Genomic DNA, 22,489 nt, shown 5'->3' with positions numbered 1-22,489 from the left:
GGCTGAAGCAGCAGTAAGCTTGAGTTAATTAAACTTGAGGTTGGGACTTAAGAAAGGTTGAAGACAGCTTTTGGACAGCCAGTTGTGTATTGTTCTGCTGCTCTATTGAGTCATCGTGATTATTTTAAATGGGAATAGTTCATAAAGGCAATGGGACTGCTCATTTTTATCTAGGTAAATATCTGCATGAACAGGTAAAGAATGAGTCAGTTACAACAGGTGCTCTGCTGCAATAAAAGGCTTACACTTCCATTATTAGAACTGGCTTTGCCTTCTCCTAACAGTTCTTCCTTAAAACTTCCTTTGGTTTGCTGTTCTGCTAGAAGTTTTAATTTTAATATTACCTCAAATATTTGCTGCTCTGGAGTAGCAGATCGTCCATCACAAATAGCCTTAGACCAGCAGTGTTTTACTACGTTTGAGGCTATTTGGATATTGTTTTTAAAAGAGGCTGCAAAAATAGAGATGTCAACAGTGAGTAATTATGAAAGGAAGTTAGGGGTTACATTTTAACTGTTCTGGTACTTGGCTTTGTCAATAGGATTTAGGTGCATTTGATAAATCTTAATTATATACAATTTCTAATTAGAAAATGATAGAAGGTGCAAGTGCCTCATTGTGTGGTAAACATAATATATAATCATATGCAAATATGTATCATTTACTTTGTTATTTACTACTGAGTTAAGAACACTGCAAACTTTCAAATAGTCATGAAGAATACTGATAGTCTTCAGAAAACTTACTGTGCACTGCTCTATTTGCTAGGCAATATAATTAGATCTGAGTATTAGAATATACCTACAAACTCTTCTGGCTTAAGTGGGGAAATTCAGGAATTTCAAAATAAGGTTAGCATATACAATTTTTATGGATTGTATCACAGATGGGATCGTATTTTTTGTTGTGACAGGAATGAATTATAAAAATAGTGCTGTGTGGCTGATTATTTTCAAAGTGACAGATGAGGCCACTATTACTAGTGCCTCAACAAAAAGATCCTGTTGCCAAAATGGAAAAAAAAAATAGAATGGATAATAGGGCTACTGAAACAGCATAACGATATTTCAGATTGAACATCTCTCTTGCTCTTGCTTTCTTGACATACTTCTCGGTCTTTGATCAAAAAGTTTGCCCAGCTGTTTAGAATTAGTACTATTTATTTACGAAGTTTGAGATTATTCTAAGCATAATTTTATTTTCTGAATTTTAAAAAATAATTATTTTGGGTATTAATATCTTCAAAACTGGCATGGTTAATGCTTTTATATTGTTTTAACAAAGCTAAGCTATGATGATTATAATATAGCAGAAATTTATGAATTGACTTCTCCTGTTCTATTTAGGTGTCATTTATTTGAAAGTAGCTATAGAAGTCCTGAATTGACTTGGTACATTTGTAGTCATTACTTTTCAATTAACTGTAGCAAATGTTTTTAATACAGCTGTCTGTTAAGAAAGATGGCCTCATCATACGAGGACTATCATACTATATAGAATACACCTATTAATCTGCAGCAGAAAAGTGAGTTCTTTTGTTGGGGGATTATAGTGCGTTAATGATAAATCTGGTAGGAATATTCAGTCTTAAAGCTTCTCATGGAAAATGAGAACAAAGAAAGATGGTATTCCAACAGCCATCTGTCAGTTGGCGTGTCAGCAGTGTTTTTATATAGGTGAGATTTCACACTGAAGAAGCCTTCCAATAGCATTTCTCACCAAGGATGTGTTATGGTGGATGCATTTTGAAAATTTATGTAGTTAGAACTATTTCTCGCTTCTCAGTTACTGTGATGATCACCTGGAACTACACTTTCTAATTGATGTTACTTTCTTAAACTTAGTAATAGAAGAGTAATAACCTTACCCAAACATCTTTTTGATGCTTATAGAATAGAAAACCAAAGTACGACATGAAACCTTTGACAAGAGGTTTAACAATATTTAATGCCTTAATTCAAAATAGTATGCATATACTGTTGTTAGCCAAGCTATTAGGAGTTAGAACCTGGGGTAAACTTTATTATAAGAAAGCTATTAAAGCGCCGATAATGCATTGCACATAAAGTGATGCAATGATGCACTACTGAGCATGCAAAATACCTTAAAGCAAAAGATACTGAGTTCATTGTTTTGTTAACTTGACAACAGCTTAGATGTCAGCACGAGATTCTTTCCTCATTGTTTATCCAAAAAACATAAGGAGTCTAATCTATGTTTATTATATTGCAATACAGGGCTACAGACAACTTTCCTGCCACAGTGGCATTGTGTGTTTAGCCTTATTCTCCAACCATCTGAAGAAGAAAGAAAAATATATTGAATTATGCTTCCTCTTATTTATGAAATCCGTTATTACTTTTGCTGTTGGGAGCAAAGTGTATCAATGGGGTTTAAAATGTCCAATAGCATTAAGTATTTATCTAAAAAAAAATCTTACCTTTTCATGCCACTCCAAGAGAAGTATTAAAGTGTGCATTAAGGAAATATGGTATCTTGACTAATAACAGTAACGTAATATGAAAGTCTCCTTTCTTGGCATCTGATCAGTTCATATTAGAAATATCTAGTAAAACTTCATAGCTTAGTAGACCACTTATCAGTACTTTTCTGATTTTTGGCTTGCTGCTGCTGTATGAATGGGTCACTGTTCAGCACTGCCATGGTAACAAATTGTTTGACTGTGATTCAGGGTAGATATAATCAGTTCAGTTTTGTACCCAGTCTCTCTTTTCTGTTGCTGTATTGACAAGCAAAGGTAGTGTTACAGGACAGCAGGTTACCGGATGAGTGCCAGACCGGAGGAGATACCTGCTGCAGAGGTGATTGCCTGTAAGACCAATGCTTTATAGTTTATTCAGAAAGTGTGTTCTAGTTTATCAAACAGTATTTATTAGGAATGAAAACTGACAGATTTAAATGCACAATTAATCACAAACTCATATCACTAAGGAATAACTACTAAATAAAAGCATGATTATTTTTAGAGACTCTTCCAGGATCCAAAGTACACTGAGCAGTTGTAACATTATCACCATTTTAAATATATAAAGTTGAGCTATTCATCTTATGTAATTATTACAGCCTTATGAAATTTGGGCATAGTAGTGTACATAGATAACATACATTGCTTATTCTGAATGTCCTGTTATATTCTTAATTTAATCTTTGTATATCTCATCCCTTAGCAATAAATTTCAGGGAGTCAATCCTCATTCTCCTTCTGTTACCAATACTCAAAAATCAAATAAAATTCAAACTTAATAAGATAGGTATATTGGGAAAAGGGGTACTGTGTTTGCTATAGAGTCTGTAGAGTTAGCCATAGGTTGTTAAATTTTAACAGGTTACTGTGGACACCCCGTTAGGTGAGTTACTGGACCTTTTGTGCTGTTAAGAGACCGTCATGGACACTAGTTGAATACAATAGGGTTACCTGGACTTCTTGCTTTGGAACCAGCTAGAACTGGTCTTGAGGTTTGACCAAGAGCCAAGGCGCTAATACGCCTGCGCAAGAAGGAGAGGTGAAAAGTGCACAGCGAGGAAGACATACGGCCTTCATCGCGGAGACCCCGGCGCACGACCACCAGAAGAAAATACGCACGCGCAACTAGGAGGAGTTAAAGGCGGAGACTATGGAAATGATTTCTTGGAACTCATTATAATAAAGACAACCTTTACGGGGAAAAGTTATGCATATGTATAGGAATTCTTAGAATTATAATGAATATGTAACATTTTACTACATAAATACAGAATGATTTCTCAAGGGAGGGCGCATGGCTTTGGAGGGGCTACCCCCCGTGCTGCCCAGCGCTGCAATAAAGGTGTGCCTGCTTCTTAATGCTACATTGGTGTTAAGAGGTTTTATTCCCGATTTCGGTGACACTTCCACTCCAAAGTGTTTCTTTTAACTTCTTTAAAAACAAACAAAAAATCCCATACCTTTCTTATTTAAAAAAAAAAAAAGTTACTTTCATAATGACTTTAGGCCTTTCTAAAACACATGTGGTTATAGTTTAATTATAAAAGCAGTTTATGTGATGCTGATACATTTTTATGATTTTAATTTTTTAATGCGTTGTCTTCTCTCTAGAACTAACACACATAAATACTGCATAAGCTACTGAACTAGCATTAACAGTGCAGGTTTCTTTTAGTTCTCCAATTCCTAAATTCTTTTAACTATTGCACATATGGATTTAAACAAAGAAAGTACAGAATACTTTAGGTTGAGCATAATTTAGTACAATCAAAATAATTAATGATCAAGTCATCTGAGAAATTGTTTAAGCTTAATTTTCAGAAATGCAGATTATTTTGCATGAATGTATAAATGACAAGACCAATTCAAGTGGTATAAAGTATTCTGCTCACTGAAATGCTAAACTTTATTTAACACAGCTTGCTTTCTATCAAATATCACTAAAGAATTGGTGGTATGTAAACAATGATACATGCAATTTGATCCCTTTACCAAGAAAAATAAATTTACAGTTCTGTTAAATAAAGACCAAATGCTATTATATACAGTCTGTTAACTGAAAGGCCTTGTGAGACATTCAGGTTTAATTTTAACACTTTCCAAATAAATACCAAATAACGCAACATTTACAAATAGCACACCAGCAGTATTTTCACGGTAATCATTTTACAAATCAGAATTTAGTATTTCAATTAAGCAAATGAGTAGCAGCTCCTTCATAAATATTAAAGCATGTCACATAGCATCAAAATGGAACCGATGAGCCTCCTGTCGCTTCTCTCTGTCATCTGCTTTCTGAAAAATAATAATAAAAAACACACTTTGTGGGATCTAGAGCAACACTGTTACAGAAATGAGTTGTCAAATGTTAGAGAATGGTTGATTTCCAAGTCACTCATTTGACAAAAGGCAAAAAGCTTAGGAAAAGGCCCAATAATTGGCTTTTAAATTATGTCAGTTTGAAATAGCAATAATCTACTCAACATTGGTTTCTGCTGTTAATGCTCAGCTGTTTTAGTATTTAGAACCCATTATTTTCTATTATTTCTAATAATGCTTTTTTTAAAAGGAATATTTAAAAAATGAAGAATGTTTCCTAGTATGCATGTATTTAGTCTGTATTATAAATACGAGATGAAATTACTTTGGATTAACTGTAAATGTTCTCTATGTTACACTTAAAATGAGATTCTTTTTTAAAAATTCTGTTAAATACAAATTTAGACAAAGCTGGCAGTTCAACCAACAATTAACAGCACCAAGTAGGCTAAAAATGTTCCGTGTGTTTATTTGTATTATGAAAATGTGAGGTAGGATGCATTTCCCTGCTTATTTATGCAGAACACACAGTGATCTGCTGAAAGGGTAGTTTGGATGGTGCTTGGAAAAAAGAAGCATATTTAAATTGTACCTATAATCCATGTAATGTGTAAAAACATGTCCTCTCCCACAACCACTTATTAAAGGATTTTTGAACACACAGTGTGAACTTTTCTAAAAAACAGTGTTTTTGTCATGACAGACAGTATGTGTAAATCCTAGTGTAAGGGAATTTAGCAAAACAGATTTAAATGCCTTTTAGCTTGCTCATACCTTACTTTTTTTTTTGATGAATAAAATGAAGAAAAGCCTTTACAGTATGCTGTTGTGTGGGCATTCAGATTTGTATCTCAGTTGATAAATATACATGACAATTTTGGTAGAAATCAGTGCATGTGTTCTGCCATGAAAGTTTGTCATCTGCTTTGGCTCGAGGCCAAAGATTTCCTCATCACACAATGTTTATGTATGATAGCAACTCCATTGGGTGAACTACAGATTTTACTGCATTTTGGGACAGCAGCAGAGCTGTCAGTGAAGTCTAAGATAGATCAGTCTGGCTTTCTGGCAGGGACTTTATCGATGTCAGTAGTATTTTGAATGTCAAAATGGGGTGGGAAGAAGGGAGTGGCATACTCTTTCCTACATTGAAATGCTTGTCACATTCCACAAAATTTTATAGTCTCACTTAGAAAGCAATTTTCACTCCATTTCTTGTATGCTTCCCGAAAAAAATTACTGTTTCAAATTTGACAGTAACTGATACTCTGATGAATCCATCAACACTCTCTAGCAGTATTATCATCAATGTGTAGTGTTCACATGACAAGCCTCAAGACCACAAAGCAAGTTATAAAGAATCAGAATATAGGAATATCAAGGTCCTTAGCTAATGTAGCAGACTATATTTGTTGTAAGATGAATAATGGTGTAAATTCTTCCTCAATTTCTCTTTCATTTGATGTATCAAAACTAAAATATAGTAACTGAGATTTGAAAGCTTTTTTTTTTTTTTTAAATGGATCCAAAATTTCTAAGGAATGACAGAGCAACATATTATTCCTAAATCCTACTGTTATTTAAACAATACAATACTTGGCTGGCAGACGAGTGTATAAGAACTACTGTAGACAAAGGGCTCCTATTACTACTTATCTGCAGAGGTCAAAATAACATGGTTTATTTTAACTGGTGAATAAACCACTGCAGTTTACAGACAGATATATCCTCTGGGGTAAAAGAAGAGATTGTAACTGCCAGTACATTTCCCCTTCCTTTCTTTGCTATAGGTACTCTAGAGAGTAAGGGAAAACAGCATTTAGGCAGAACGGTATTTTTATGAGAGGATTACTGAAAGAGGGCAATAAACCAGGAACAAGCTTAGAAACAAGGAACTTTGGAGTTTAACTCCCAGTCATGTCAGTAATGCACAATACAGCCTTGGTCAAGATTCTTATTTGTTCTGTACCTCAGCTATTTCTTCTAAAAAATGGGAAGGTAAAAATCAATAGGAAGGCACTGGAAAATTATAGGAATTAACAGATGTTTATACAGTAGTCTGAAAATACACACAATTTATCCAAATATTTGTGCCTGTTTTGAGCAGGATGCAGTGGTTGGAAATGAGTTTATAATATAACCAATACACCACTTCATTCACATATACCTAATGGGGTTTAAAATGGCTCAGAAAGCACTCACTCTGGGCTGAGTGCTTCTTTACATTACAATACATGAATTATTATATCAAGAATTGTTTCAAACACTGATATTAAATTTCCATTTCTCCAGACGGAATTATACATAGTTAATCCTTCTGCAGCTCAAAGTCCAAGTATTTCTTCTGCTACTCTTGTTGCTTAAGATGTGTCGGAGAGAGTTAAATGCAGCCAGTGCATAGTCCTAGCTAGCAGTTAGCAATGCTTTCTTGGCACAGTAGGATATGCTAAGGACAGTCATCATAAACTTTGTATTTCTTTGCTTTGTGTGTTTTATTTCCAGCTTTACTATTATTTGGAGACTGTATTTAACATTTTGAAGAGTGAAGACTGACAGACAAGTAACATTTAAATGTGAAGCATGCGCAAAGCCTATCTGAATGTTTAACAAGGTCATTTTATTTCCACAAGCACAAAATAACAAACAGTTCTACCATGTCAAGATGTGCAGTAATTTTATTTGACAGCTAACATTATGGTTTGGGTATGTAGCAGCATTTATTGGCAATCCTACCAGTTGGATATGATTGTGAACTGAGCATAGTTAAGAAAAATGGGAACGCATTTCTTTTGTGACATGAAAGGGCCCTTTCAAAATGCTTCTTCAAATCAATGGATTTCTATACACTGCATGTATAATTCAGATACACAGAGCAAAGCAGCCAATATGCACACGACTGACTCCCTATACAGTCTTGAATGCTAATGCCAGTGCAATCAGCAAAGACAGATACAGAAAAAGAGACGTTCTGCTTATTTTTAGATTACCAACAGAACTCAAGATAAGCAAACTGAGTTTATGTTCCATTTTCCAAAACAGTAATCCTTAAAACTCAGCAAAATGGAAAGCTTAGATATGAAACAAAACCATCTCACTTAGTTGGGAATAACAGCTTAACGGCAAAAGCTTATCCATGTTGCTCTTCATTTCCCTTTTTAAGTGTCTTAGAGCTTAAATAAAAACAATGCCAATTTTTAAGCTTGCAGTAAATACTGAATTAATAATAAACATCTTTTGGGAATTAATGCAACCTGTGTCAGAAATTATACTATAGAAAACTACTCAAAAAAATGATGTACACGACTGTAATATATTAGGAAGTGTTAAATAGTACAGAAAATACAGAAAAGAATCTAGTTAATTTAGCTTACCTTTTCTTGCCAGTGTAATATGCCAATTATTGCCAGGATGAAAACGCAGACACCAATTAAGGCAATAGCTGTTAGCAGCACAATGTTACTTGGGGTCAGATACAGCTTGGCACTCCAGCTATAGAAAAGAAGAAAATCCAAGGAAACATTAATACCCTTCATTAAGAAGCAGAAAATAGATTTAACTTATGAAGATGAAAGAACTTGCTAGTGTAAGGTAACAACTTGGTCTACAGAAACTAGTGGCTATACTTAGAGACTGAAGCTTAATGGTGTTTACTTGGAAATATATGGCTTAATATAATTATTTTCAGATAGTGCCATATCTAAATTAAGTTTCTGGTTAACTTTCCAGGAATGCTATGGATATCCCTCAGAGACTGACTTTTTTCCTCATTAGGGGATTTATCTTCTGCCCCTGCCCAGGACAAAGCAAAATGCATAAGAAAACCTTCCACAAAACTGCCTGGGGCTTGGGGAAATGGAGAAGCAGAGTAAAATAACCCTGTAACGTAGATTGTTTCCTCCACGTGAGGAGCTCCTCTTAGACAGGCTTATGGGGTCCAGTTGGTTAGGCATCTCTCAGTGTGAAGCTTATCCAGGGACAACTGCAGTTGTAGGCAACATAACCAGCTGATTATGGCAGGAGAATGCTGGAGGGCAACAAAATTAAGCACTTTAAGGGCTTCTGGAAGACATCCCTCGAATGTTGTGGGGTCCTGAGGCTCAGTTAACACCCTTTTTGTACTACAGACTTCCTGTCATGGGAAAGCTGTCACCAGGAGACTATATGTTGAGGCAGCACTGAGGCCTCTCAGGAAACAACATATCTATGTTAAAACATTATAAATTTAAGAAGTGTTTATTATGAAATCTAATTTCTTCTGGAGTCTATCCCCTACTATTCTACAGTGTCCATAAACTTACTTCATAGTAAAGCAAAAATAGTTTAAGGATTACAGAAAAATATTTGCTTAACATACCTTTAAATACCTCAAGACTATAACTAAATTTTCTTCATCTGGCAGATGTTATTCCTGTGGTTGTTAATTAGCAACTCAAGTGGCACATCACTTCTCACTGTTATTTGTCCTATAGTAAAATTAACTGCTGAAACTGATGTCAGAATCATTTCTGCATGATAAATGCAACTGACCTCACTAGGAGATCAAGCGGCAAGAAGCAGCTGGAATATGTGACTAATGTTTTCTCTAATAGCAAAGAGAGAAACATGCTCTCTTTCTGTGAGAAATATTTTAATTGCAAAGTGAATTCAGTGTTCAAGCTCTTGTGTAACTAACCCATTCACCTTTACTTAAAGAAAAACACTCATACCTGTGGTAACAGATACTGCCTTCAGAAGGGCTGAACTAAAGCTTTTATATGCAACTAGACAGAAATTGCATGTTTGGTGAAACAAAAATGCTTGCTTCAATCATTACCATGCTTGCAATTTGTCAAAAAGAATGTTGGTAAATCTAGCAAGTATGTTATTATTTACAGGAGTTGAGTGCATAATACATTTTGATTGTTTGTATGAGCTGGTTATAGATTGTGATTGTTGTTATGGGCACTATCTAAGAGTCTGTGTAAATACTTGAGAAGTATTCTGCCTAGTCACGGAAGCAACTACATTTATAGACCTGACCCCCCTCACCATTGTTCTTAAATTTACTTTCTATACAAGTGGCTATTTTTAAACCTACACATAATACCTCATTTAAACTCTGTGTTAATGTAATTTTGTGAAATGCAAATCAAAATGATGACGTTACCTTCGAGGAACATTATGAGGATAGGGGATGACTATAAGCTGGGAGTTTGGTATGATAGCTGTCCATTCTTGTCTTCTTATGGACTGAAAGGAAAACAAAGGCTACATCAATTCCTAACAAACCAACATACTTAAAAGCAAAGAAATTCTCTGTTGAAATATACAAAAGGGGAAATGAAAAAAAACAGTGGCTTGCTTTTATTTTAGATATAAGTGATTATTCTTTTACATTTGTATAAACCTTTTATTCTGAAAGCTCCAAAGTGCTTTAAAAAAAAAAAATGAAAAAAAAGTAAAAAGCAAAATAACTATTGCTGACATGAAACACAGCATCTGCTTAAAAAGTACAAAGCACCAACATAATAGGGAAAGAAGAAAAGAACCAATTCTACAAAGGAGGCAGGCAAAGCAATTACCCAAATCAGAGTTTGGCCAGTACACTAATTCGAGTACCTCATTTTTTAAAGTAGTACCAGCAGATCGTTAAAGACTGCAAATGGTCAGGACCCTACTTTTATGTTTCATGTGAAGATTAGATAATCACGGTAATCTTCACCTCCCATCATATGGATCATGGTTTTATCACTGAGGCAAAAAGGATTATGTGAGTTTACAGGCTGGCCAGACCAACCCTATGAAAGTCTTACAGCTGAGACACTAATAAATGGACCATCAGATCTAATACACGTTTACCAGGTAAACAAGCACTATATACCTGTGCTAACATTTACAGACAACTTCAGTCATCTTTTGGTCTTAGTGTTAGCTTCAGAACTTATACACCTCCCAAAAACCAGGCATACAAGGTTCTTTTTGGCAAACTTCTCTGTATTCAAACTGCTTTGATATTCTTGCTTCTGGAAAAAAAAGTGTTGCTAACAGCATTTCCATCCAAACTCTATTAGGAAAGGTAACACCATAAATATTAGCTTGATAATCTTAAATCTCAACTAACCTTTTCTCCCAAAGGACGAGGAATGCCAACGTACAAATGGTCGAGGAAATTAGCACTACGTCCCAAGCCTAGCACATTGTATGGCAGCTGTAGAGCAAAATGTGCTGACTGGCTAAGCTGTCCAGCTGAAATAAAATTAGAAAAGAAGCTCAAGTAAGTATTTCAGAAAAAAAAAAACCCAGCCCCAAACCCACCAACTTGCTACATAAATGCACATTTCAGAGTCAGTGAGAAAAATGTTTAAAAAATTTTAACCAACCGCATGATTATTTAATTCTTAAAGGCTCAATCCCACATTTCCAAACGACTTGTGGGCACTTGGAGAATAGCTTAAATGCTTTAGATTTCTAGGTAAGATGATTCCTTTGAGCACCATTTCTGTGTTTGTCTACTATTTGTTACAAGTTGAGAAGAAATCAGCTATCTGCATGTATTTTGATATGAGCAGTGCCAAGTCTTTTGCCCCATTGATTTACAAGCTCAGTCTCAACATATGAAGGTTCACTTTAATTCTTATTAGTGTTAATCAGTAACTATTGTTTTTTCTTGTGTCACAAAATTTGCTAAGTAAATTCTCATGAACAAATTCTCAAATAATAAACAGATTTAATGAAAACAGGATTACAGTGGTTGCAAGTTAGGCCCTAGTGAGAGCATGTGATTATAAACAATTGCAGGAGAGACTGTAGGGGAAAAATAACATTGTTTCCAGAAAAGGCAGTAGGGAAACAGACAAGTGTTGCAGCTATCAACAGGTTCACTAATATCCCATTTCCAAAGTATCCAATTATTCAATTTAAATAAAAATCTTGTAATCTTTTCATTTCTGGCAAACTGATTCAGATCCCATGTAGATCTTTGTTTGTTCACTAGCAAGCCTCTTAGTGAGTGACCTGGTTACACAGCAGGAATATCAGCACCTCTTAAGTACCACAGTGAATTCACCCCTTCAGATTAATAGAACTGAGTTCAAGGGATACTTAACCACAAGTAGGTTTATATCATCAATAGAAACAGTTTTGCACAAAGATATGATGTACAGTCAGTATTTTTTTAGTGTCAGATTTTTCTCTGCTTTGACATCCGACAGATTATGCCTGAAACCGTGTAAGTTAAGTGACGAAACATAACAGAATGTGAATTAAAGAACATGAATTCACATTTTGTAATGAATGTACAGCCAACTCCTTTCTACCTCTCCACACTTTCTTCCAAGGCTCGATTCCGAAAGTTAGTATTTTGCTTCAGACAACTGGCTGTTGGCCATACTAGCTGCACTGCATCTCGCACAGCTGCAGTGAACAGAGAGGGGGGAAAAAACTCCCAAAGAACCACCACCACAACTTCTTCGGCAAAGCCAAACATCCTTTCAAGAAAAAACAGAAACAAACTCCCATTCTTGGCTCCTGGAGATAGCCCAGTAAGTGCAAGCATACATTTGCCACTATACAACAGCAGTGATCCCAGTGGGAGGTCTCTGGAAAGTGACTGTGCAAGAGTATTATAAAATCTCTTACACCAAGGGACTACCAAGATATGATGCCTATTTTCAGAAGCAGCTCTTCAGCTTTTGTATGCTCTTATGGGGACAAACTACTTTGTATATTGGTTGATGATAATTTTGAACCTCTATTCTATACAATGATTACTTCATGGTTCTATTTTTCTGAACCTCCCCGCCCTCCACCAGCTTTTTAGGAAGAAGCTTGCCATATGCTGTCAGGTATGTTTTGAAACAGGCCTGTTTAATCATCAGGTAAATATTCTGTATTACTGTAGTTTTAGAGCTATGATAATTTTATTTAAAAAGGCAAGATAAATGTAAACTAAATACACTAAGATGAGATCTGAAAAATCAGCTTGATGCAGTTACTTTTTTTTAAGCTAAAATGCTATTAGCAAAAAGAAACAATAACAGTTTTCCTAAAGATTTAGCATATTTTACGTTTACTTTTTCCCCATGCAGAACCACGTAACGAGACGTGGAAATATTTAAATAGGATTTGTACTTTCAGTCCTCTGTTGGGAAGGCAAAGTGTAGTGTGTACATTGTTAGGTGAATTCCTAGATGATGGAATCTGTCGCAGGCAGCATCGGCTGAGCAGCTTTTCTCCAAGAATTGGGATTTTTCCAATAAGTTGAGATAACAGTACAGGACTTGAGTCTTGAGTCTGTCCCTGCTTTGTCACTGACTTCCCTTACATGAACTTGGCTAAATTGCTCAGTCTCTAGGTCTCAATTTCCAAATCTAAAATTTGAGTAATTCTCAAATTAGAGTAAGCACAGAATATCTGAAAGCACTGGTTACCAACATAAAAGTAGCAAGGAACAAAGGTAGGTTTATTAAATTTGACTTAGTTATAGAAACAAACAAAGTATGTATTACTTCTTGATCATACTATAACATAGTAAAGAATTTTTTTAAAAGTTTGCTTCACTAATGCTGAATTCTGAAGGACTTTTCCCAGAAGAACAAGGTGCTGCTGTAATATTTAACAACACTGAAAAGCTTTTAGAATGACTTTTGAGTGAAATACATAGGATTATGAGGAGACTGCAACTGAGATCTTCCTTTTTTCTTTCATCATACAAATGAAATGAATGTCAACTAAATTAAAGGAAATAAAATAAAATGTCATACACTGTGTGCAGTCAGCCTTAAAGAGGTTAGAGAGTCAGATACTGCAGCTGGAATTCTTAAAAGCATTGAATAATTTCATGGCTACTAATACTGGTTCTTATGCCTACCAAGATAAGGATAATGAAATCTTCTGCTTCAGGATGTAAATAGATAATTTGCAAAGGTCAGAAAGGAATGTTTTCTTCTACATAGCAGGCAGAAAATGTGCACATACCTTCACTTTATTTGCCCTTAAAATGGGGAGATATTAGCTAAGCAGGACTTGGGATGATAGCATATAGAAGGTTCTAGTGTACTTTAAAGCTGACTATAAATATGAGATCTTTGAGACTATTTTTTGCTTTACTCCATCTATATCATAAATTCTGTAAGCGTTTGAGGGTTACTCAAATGACGCACTTAGAATTGCAAACAAGTCATTAAGAATGGCAAGTGTTCATTTGAGAAACAAAAACCTTGAACAAAGATTAAAAATAGAAAGAGAAATTACAGAGTTAACAGTTTATTGTCACTTCTGAAGTTCTCAGTCACTGGGAATTAATTTACTTATGAAAGTATTTAAAATTTAATTTAAATAGCAACTCTAGCTATTTCCTCTGTTGTAAAACCATTGTAAACAGTTTTCTACTTGTTGCAAGAAAATTTGAAAATACCATTCTGTTTTCAAGCAGGAAGGTGGGATTTATTTCTTATACTAAGATTGTCCTTTAAGCTTTTGGAAGTCTATGCAAGCAAGATGGAGAAAGTGGCTGTTGCTTCATAGCTTGTTTTGCTTCATCAGAACTGTCACTATAAACAAGAATTAAAAAACCTTCTCCTGTCCATGCTGTACGTTATTACTTTTTAATACTACTTTAAAGACTATTAACACTATGTCTTTTGCCTTGTGCTGCTTGTTTCAGAAAAGTTATTTGGAAGCAGCCAGATATCATGGGCTGTGGTATTAGTATAGGTGTTGGTATTTATATTTTTGTTTTAAATCAGAAGTCATTAAGCTTATTGCTTCAAAAACCTTAGGCAGAGTAAAAAACCTCAACATCTTAAGACATGTTTTTCAGTGGTTTCAACCTGTCAGAAACCAAAGTTTTACAAAACAGCTAATGATGTTGGGCAGCCAAACCTTACAAAATTTTGCAGAGTTTGATATTCAGAAATCATTCTGAACATCTCTGAATCAATCTCCTTATTTTTGAAGTCTGGCATATAAAATTTGAAACAATACATATCATTAACCTTTTGAAAGTCTTATCTGAAAAACAGAATGATGTGTCGTCTATGACACATACAGTACTTGTTCTTCTATATTTGAATTAAGGCATTTCCCTTCTGTTTCCATTATACTGATGTAAACTTGCTGAAAGCTTAAGAGTAGTGCCATATGCCCTGGATTAAATTGCAATGTCCTCAACAGCTTATTTCAGGATGACTAGACCTAAGTGGCATAAGTGCTTAAATGAAGCCAATTTAACTTTATGAAGGGAAGGTGACTGCATTTACATGTAGAAACAATGCTTTCTATTGTTTCTTTAAACAGACCCAATAATGTGTGACACTGGATTTACGAACAGACTAGTTGAACCTACATAAATAGATTCACAAAACTGGTATTGTTCAGTCAGTTTCAATAAGGTTATTTTGTGGAATAATAGAGCAGAACATACAAGATCACTACACAGAGTTGAAAGACTAATGGAAACTCCAATTTCAAGCCTGTGGTCTCGTGAAGTGCCATTCTTTTATTTTTTTTTTTTTATTACGCTTTTCTTGACAAAATATAATTTGCTTTTAAGTAGTCCATTAAAGCCATTCAGATTAATTCAAAATACAGTAATAATATTTAGGCTTTCAAAAGTCCCCCAAATTCAATATATTAGCTAAATGTATTTTCATAAATAAAAATGTTATGCCATTATTTCTTCCAGTTGCTATATTTTCCTCTAATCTGCAAAATGATGCATTTATCAGAAGCTTTAATACATTCATCAAAATAGTAACTGAAGATATTTGTGAAGTGTGAATCAACTTGTCAAAAAAAACCCCAAAATCATACAGAGTTAGAAAACAGAACAAGGAGTTGCTTTGTTTTAGACATACATTCTTTGTACCTATTGACAACGTAGGTGGCTTTTCTGGTAAAAAAAACAGTTCATTGTGTAAAACATAGTATCCGAGTTGTAGCCTGTAGCCTCAGACTCACATCTAAATTATTCTGTACCATCATCTACCTTAATATTGAGGTCAACACGTGAATGACTGCTTTCTTCTAAATTAGATACACGTATGCATCCTAGAAAGACTGAAAGTTATTTCAAAAAACCATGTGCAGCAGTTGCACAAATTGCTGCATAGCTGTGAACAACATGCATGGAACAGCTGGTATAAATCAAAGCCAGTTCAAGAGTTAGGTAAAATGTCATGGTGAATGTGCATCACTTAAGCTGCATTGTTGAAACACTACAGTGATATTTACATTACTGCGATTATCAGTATTGTGCTACATTGCACACCAAAGTGTTGCCCCATCTTTTGAAGCTGGCAGCTCCTTATTTTATTTGAAAATATGCCAGAACCACTTACTGCAAAAGAAAGGGAAAATATAACTGATAATAATGAAATACCTGTGTAATATGCATAAGAATTTACAAAGCAGCTTTCAGAAAAAAAAAAAAACGAAAAAACAACTCCAAACTTGAAAGCTTTTTAGAAAGTTGGAGAATTTAATTTCCTTGCTTTAATTGAAAGCTTTGGTTCCCTTATTACTGCCTTTGGAGTTGTAGGTCACTGGGTGGAAAAAAAAATGTGGAGAAAGAGCTCTTTTTCTGCTTAAAATTATGCAGTGGCAACTTCAGCTTTCTAAGGGGTAAGGATGTCTCCCTCTTCTGACTTAGCTGTTTGCCTCTTTTCATTAGTCCACACAATATGAAATTCTAGATTAACGCAGTACACAATTTCACCTCTCAACTTTTTCTGCAGTATCTTTTCCTGGAGTTCCAGAAATACCTGGGGAAAGTGGATTGAAAGTGCACACCTGCAACTTTGATACCTATTACTTGCAGTGCTGCTAACACTTCTGAAACTTCTTCTGAAAGCCCAAACTCCAAAATCTGATGCATTTATATGAGAATCTATGTTTTCATTAAGAATAACTTTACACCATGAAATTATAGAAGTAAACTAGGAACTCTTTAAAAACCTCGTAAAAAACCCCAAACAAACAATAAAGTGATCATATTGCTGATATTCCAACCCTTTGCACAGGGAAAAGTTGTCTAATTTGTAATGCCTAAATATTTGAAGTTTGGTAATATTGCATGCAACATTGTAAGTTCAAAAAAGTTTCCTAAAAAAAAAAAAAAGAGTTATATAGAAAAAGATACCAGTGGGGTATCCCCACCTACAGCAACCAGAAAATCCCTCTTAACAGAATCCAGCTCTTCAATTCTTAAATGATTCCAGCTTGTTCTATGAATACACTGTTCCTCTATATAGTGGAATTTCACATAACTAATCCTGCAATGTTAAATGGCTATTGAAATTAAGCTTATTTTGCTTTTGTCTGGTACATATTGCAATGTTTATGTTTAAATTCATTACTATAATAGCTGCTAGACATTTGTGTTCATCTCACAATCTAATTTAGTTAAACAGCATGAGAACTCAATGCAACAACAGGGAAGAGTAAGCAGATTTCAAAAAAAACCCAAAAGGGCACGACTTAACAGCATGCAAAAGGTCATTCTGCCATGGAAGGCTTAAAACAAAACCAAGCAAAACTAGCAAAATGAAAGAGCTCTGAAATAAGAATTGCAAAGGCTATCAGTCCATACACCTTCAGTCATACAGATGCTTAAACAAATTACGACTTGATCCATATGAGCAATTCAATTAATCTATTCATATGATAATATTATGCCTAGGTATGGGTATTGATCTTTAAGTAAATGTTAAACATTTACTGTTCTGTTGTTCCTGGCCCACAGGATTAATATTTTTGGTAGACACAAACTGCAACTATGACCCTATTTATTTAAAACTCTTAAGTTCATCAGCATATTTTTAGTTTAAGAAAGAAAATTAAGATGTCCGTAGCACAGGCTGAAACACAGAAGATATTCTCCCATTTTAAGTGGAAGTGAAAACATGAAACAATTACAACAATTACCTGGCTGAAGTTCCTGCCAGGTTGGGCCTGGCTTGCAGGGTTCATCTGGTACATACAAGACATCAAAAATATATAGAAAATATTTTGGGTATGCCACACACTGCACAGAATAACAGCCCTCCCACCCCTCCAAGTGTCCTTCTCATAAAAATGGCAAGAGGGAGCTGTGAGCATTTTTGCCTCAGCTGTCTGGCTAGTTAACACACTAAGGAGTCAGCCAAGTGCTGCTGTGGTTATGGCAATACATAGTGACCAGTCTTAGCCTTCTATCTGCCTGTCTGCAGACAGGCTGACTTCAGGGTCAGGAATTCCTAAAAAGGAGAGAAAGAGAAGGTATCTGAGGGTTCAGATGTTACGCAGAAGAGGTAGAAAGCAAGCAGGAAGACAGAAAAATTGGGTTGTGGTGAAAGGGGAAGGGGTATCAGAGGGAAAAACAGGGTAAAAAAGATGCTGATGGGTAAAAGCAGCCTGATGTTCATAGTATGAAGTCTCTATAAGACTACCCAGTCACTTGACTTGTTCAGCCCTTGACCAGGCCACATTGCAATAACAAATTTAAAATGCCTGTCATGTGTTGGTGCTACAATATGAAACAGTTCTTGTGCAGTTTCCGAAAATATTTCACTAAATTAACAGCTGCTCCATATTAAATTTAAAATATCTGATCTTATTTTTGTTGTTCCGGGTCCACAAGGACATTAGTTCTAAGAAAAATCAGTTTGTGTTATTGGTAATAAAATAAATGAAACCAAATATATCAAGTAGGTTGCCTTCTCAAGACAACACAAAGGATCATTACGGAGACCCACATCAGCTTGCAAAAATGACATGGCTGCATTTTAGCCAAGGTCAGAACTGTTAACTAATAGAGCCATATAGATGTAATCTGCAATAATCTAAGCAAAATTCTATTCAAAACCAAAGAGATTTAGTAGGGCTACGATTTCATCATCAACAATGATTTTTTTTAGGATGCTGAAGTTTAAAATAAAAAAACAAACCACCACAAAATAAAAGATCAACAAAGCCCAACAACTTGCATTTGGTTAGCTTTACAAAATTCATCTTATGTATTCTCCCCCTCCTCACCCCAAGAACAGCTTCAATTTACTCTGTGTTCAACTTTAGATATTATACTCTATGCTATGCATTGTTGCTTACAGGATTCAGCTAAAAAAATGAGGTCAGAATGATATTAGAAATTTCTCAGAAGCCAATAAAAGCCTGGAAATGCAGATGTAGAGCTGAAAATCCAGGATGACACTCATACTTAACTGTGGGATCTCCTTAAAAATGACAACTCCAAAAGAAATGGGGAGTGGAGAAGGCATATTGCAGGATCAGAAAGCATGACTTAAATTTGAGTTTGCATACTTCTCCCAGATTTACACCTGGACCTGATCTGATCTCAAGCATAAAATTCCTTAAATATTTGAGGAAGCTGTTGCAATTGAATTTCCTTTCAAAGAGAGAAGGTCTGTGGAGATATTAACCGCAGATGCAAGACCCAGTCCTTCTCAATTCGAATGCTCATTTTAGCAATTGCTGTTCCTTGTAGCTAATTTAACAGTATTTCTTGTTGTAAGATTACAAGTGAATTGAGCAATGTGAAAGTAAAAGCACAGAATATGCGCTAATTATTATTCTGCTATCTTTTAACAACATACTGGAATGTTAATAGGAGAGAGAATAATTCTAACAATGTTTTAAAAACCCTCATAATTATGCAAATTTCCTGTAGTTAAGGCTGGGCAGATCAAAGAACCTTAAAACGAATTAGATAAGGACAGCCATACGTGCCTTTTTATTTTACTCTTTGCATGAATATTGCATACAGGAAAGATACGATAATTCAGAACTAAAGACCTGCAGAATTAGGAAGATCAGAAGCAGAATGGTGGACATTTCTTTGAGTACTCTATGATTTACTTTAGCCCAGGGCTGGAAGGATAACTTAAGGTGACTGAATAATTTGGTTTCAGTGGCCTGGACAATAACTATTCCCCTGCTAAAGACCAGTGGTAAAGAAAACAAATAGCATCAGGTGACTTGAAAAAAAAAAAAATTGAATGGTGAGCACTGTTTTCATTAGAAAAGGAACTATGGTGTTACTCACATTACTTCTCGGGAAAGAGATGAACTGTTTTAAAAATATGATTACAAACTCTCAGATTCTCTCATTATTACTTTCATATAATTAAAAGCTTCAGATATGGATTGCTCCATGATATTATATAAGGAATGCAAATAAGTTGGTGAAAATCAGTTTTAAAATAGTATATTGATTCCACACTTAAAAGCTTAATGTGAAAAAGATGTTTTGTAAGTTTATATGTGGCCCAAAAATGTCATGTGGGTTTGGTATTGCCCACCAGTACACATATATAGAAGTGTTGCTTGAGGTATTTCTTGATAGTCAAATAGAATATGGTTCTGATGTAACAGACCGTTTTTCAAGATAATAACCTGTAGGCCAGTAATTCTAGTTAGAAGAACATTTACTGAACTTTATGAGTAGGACTTCTAAAAGAAGAAAGTTTAGCTACAAACAATATAACAGCTTCAGAAAATGTGACTTTGAAAAGTTCTTGCAGGAATTATACAGACTCAAAAGATCTATTAACATATTACAGTTGAGAGACGGATCAAAGACAGTATTATAAAATTCCCTGTAGCAATACTGCTAGGGTCATAAATGCACTTGGAATTCATTACTGTTATTTTATAATGCCAAAACAGAAAAGGAAATTCATCATGATTGGACTCTCTTAGGTTTTTATTATTGTAAATATGGTAGCAGTGAAGATGAATGCTACTACAGCAGTATTACATCATATCTGAGAGCTGTTTTTTTAGAGTAAATTGCAAAAACATTGCATTTCTAAAAGCACTGCCCCACCCTCCCAAAAAAACCCAACCCCAAACAACCAAACTCACCAAACCCTAAAGATAATGTTTAAGAAAAATGTATTTGCTTTTGTTCTTGGAAGAGAGAACCAGAAAAAAAAATTCGGAAAATGATACATGAAATAGGTCCAAACGTTAAGCTAGCTTTATTCCCCACAGATATAAGGAATTTGTAAGCTATGTGCATTCTTCCATAACACAGAGGTCTATAGTTGGAAGTACATCTTTATTTTGCCAGGGGTTATTTTATAAGCTTGCTTAAGTAATAAGGGCCAAAGAGTCAAACATACACAAAACCAACCCATATAAACTTGTATTTCCTCAAAGTGGGGTTTAGAATCAGTTTATAGTGCTGTGAATTAACCTTTTAATAGATATTCTGCACTTGAGATCCCACAGATCCATTATTTTGTCATTTTCTGATTAAAACTGTCAATTTATAAAAATCAAATTTATTTTAAAAAGCAGCATGTTATATATCATCCAGACATGCCAGGTTTCAACCCTCTAGAGTTACTATTTATTATAACCCAAATATAAAACACTTTTAAGAATCTAATAATATAGATTCTACTAGCTGTTAGCCATGATTTTTTAAAGTATATTGTATGAGGTCACTTAAACCGTTATACGTCAGTACTCCTGATTCTCTGATAACAAGATTACATGCAGGTAACTATTGACAAGTCACAGGGCCAAAACAACCAGGAAGCTGTGTTTTCATTAAGTTAGTCTATATTCACATGGGTGCACCACATTTAGGCAGGCCTGCATTAAGTCCCAGGGAGCCTGAAGGAATAAATACATTACACTACTTCAAACCCACTGATTTCTTGATTTAAATGCATGTTCACCCAATGAATGCACTCAACTAACTTTTAGTGGCAGCCTGGAAAGAAATTTTGTAATATAGAAATTATAGTAATTCCCGGTATTTCTGACAGTAGCTCTCAAGTAGCTGCTTTATCAGTAGGTCCATATTCCAAGAAGATAGCCCCCAAGAGTACAGACGGGCAGCAATCAACTGCAAGTAGTTTAGTTAACAGCATAAGGAGAGATTAGTGAGCTCTGATCTTTATTACACAAATTTCTGAAAGTAAAAGAGTTTTTACTAAGATATGAAGTGCATTCCAAACTGTTTATACTTTTGTTGTTTTGAAAAACAAATACTCGTGTCTTTTAAAAAAGGAATAGGTACAACAAAATTGCTTGTATTTAACAGTATAGGTCTTACTGGTGTCCTGTCAGAAACTCAACTCCAAAGCCAATATGTTAACATGGTAGCAAAAGAGCACAAACCCCAAGATACCCGGTCATCAAGAACAGAACAGAAAAGGCACTCCAATGTGGATTGAATTAATATGGATAACACAGCAGGAATGTCTAGAAACCTGTCCTGAGGCAAAATGCCTTCAAAAATGGGATAGAAGCTGTGCAATTAAGGATGTCTGTATTTGTATGAATATGAATCCTGCATGTCTTTCCAAGCAGCCCTACTTCCTGTATGGAACCTGTAACATCTTTTAGCCTTGTCTTCTATTTCCCCGTAATCCCTCCACAGTACACTAAGCTTTTTTCTGCTATGCTCCTTCATTACTGTTTGGGCAAAAAACATTTCAGGCTATGACTAATTGCAACTGCATGCGTGCTGACCACATGGCCAGCCTCAGGACAAAACCAGACCAAATAACTGTTGATCTCTAACTAAAGTCTTTTTCTCATGTGGAATTTTGTCTTCTACTGAACTGCTGATTTTTACAGAACTGGTAGAGTTTTGAGCACGTATGCTTGAGTTAAAATTGGCTTAAGTTAAGCTAGTGGATTCAGAAGTTATTAGGGACCAGAAATAACCAAAAAGACAGCATACTGAAGTAA

The 22,489-nt window shown here is 35.0% G+C and overlaps 1 protein-coding gene across 2 annotated transcripts in view; it reads right to left on the bottom strand.

The window, feature by feature from the left end:
• Positions 1 to 1,921: 1,921 nt before the first annotated feature.
• Positions 1,922 to 22,489, bottom strand: part of ITFG1 (integrin alpha FG-GAP repeat containing 1) — an 86,243-nt gene continuing 65,675 nt past the window's right edge. For both annotated transcript variants that reach the window (XM_068411559.1, XM_068411560.1), the window contains 4 exons: positions 10,905 to 11,029; positions 9,951 to 10,033; positions 8,176 to 8,293; positions 1,922 to 4,780 (listed from right to left, as the gene is read on the bottom strand). In XM_068411559.1, coding sequence (XP_068267660.1) covers positions 4,721 to 4,780; positions 8,176 to 8,293; positions 9,951 to 10,033; positions 10,905 to 11,029 — 386 coding nt within the window. In that variant the 3' untranslated portion in view covers positions 1,922 to 4,720. The remainder of the gene's footprint in view (positions 4,781 to 8,175; positions 8,294 to 9,950; positions 10,034 to 10,904; positions 11,030 to 22,489) is intronic.

The sequence above is a fragment of the Nyctibius grandis genome, chromosome 12 (assembly GCF_013368605.1).
Source record: "Nyctibius grandis isolate bNycGra1 chromosome 12, bNycGra1.pri, whole genome shotgun sequence".
Classification (NCBI taxonomy): domain Eukaryota; kingdom Metazoa; phylum Chordata; class Aves; order Nyctibiiformes; family Nyctibiidae; genus Nyctibius; species Nyctibius grandis.
The sequence above is the reverse complement of the archived record's forward strand: the minus strand, read 5'-3'. Positions and strand labels throughout refer to the sequence as shown.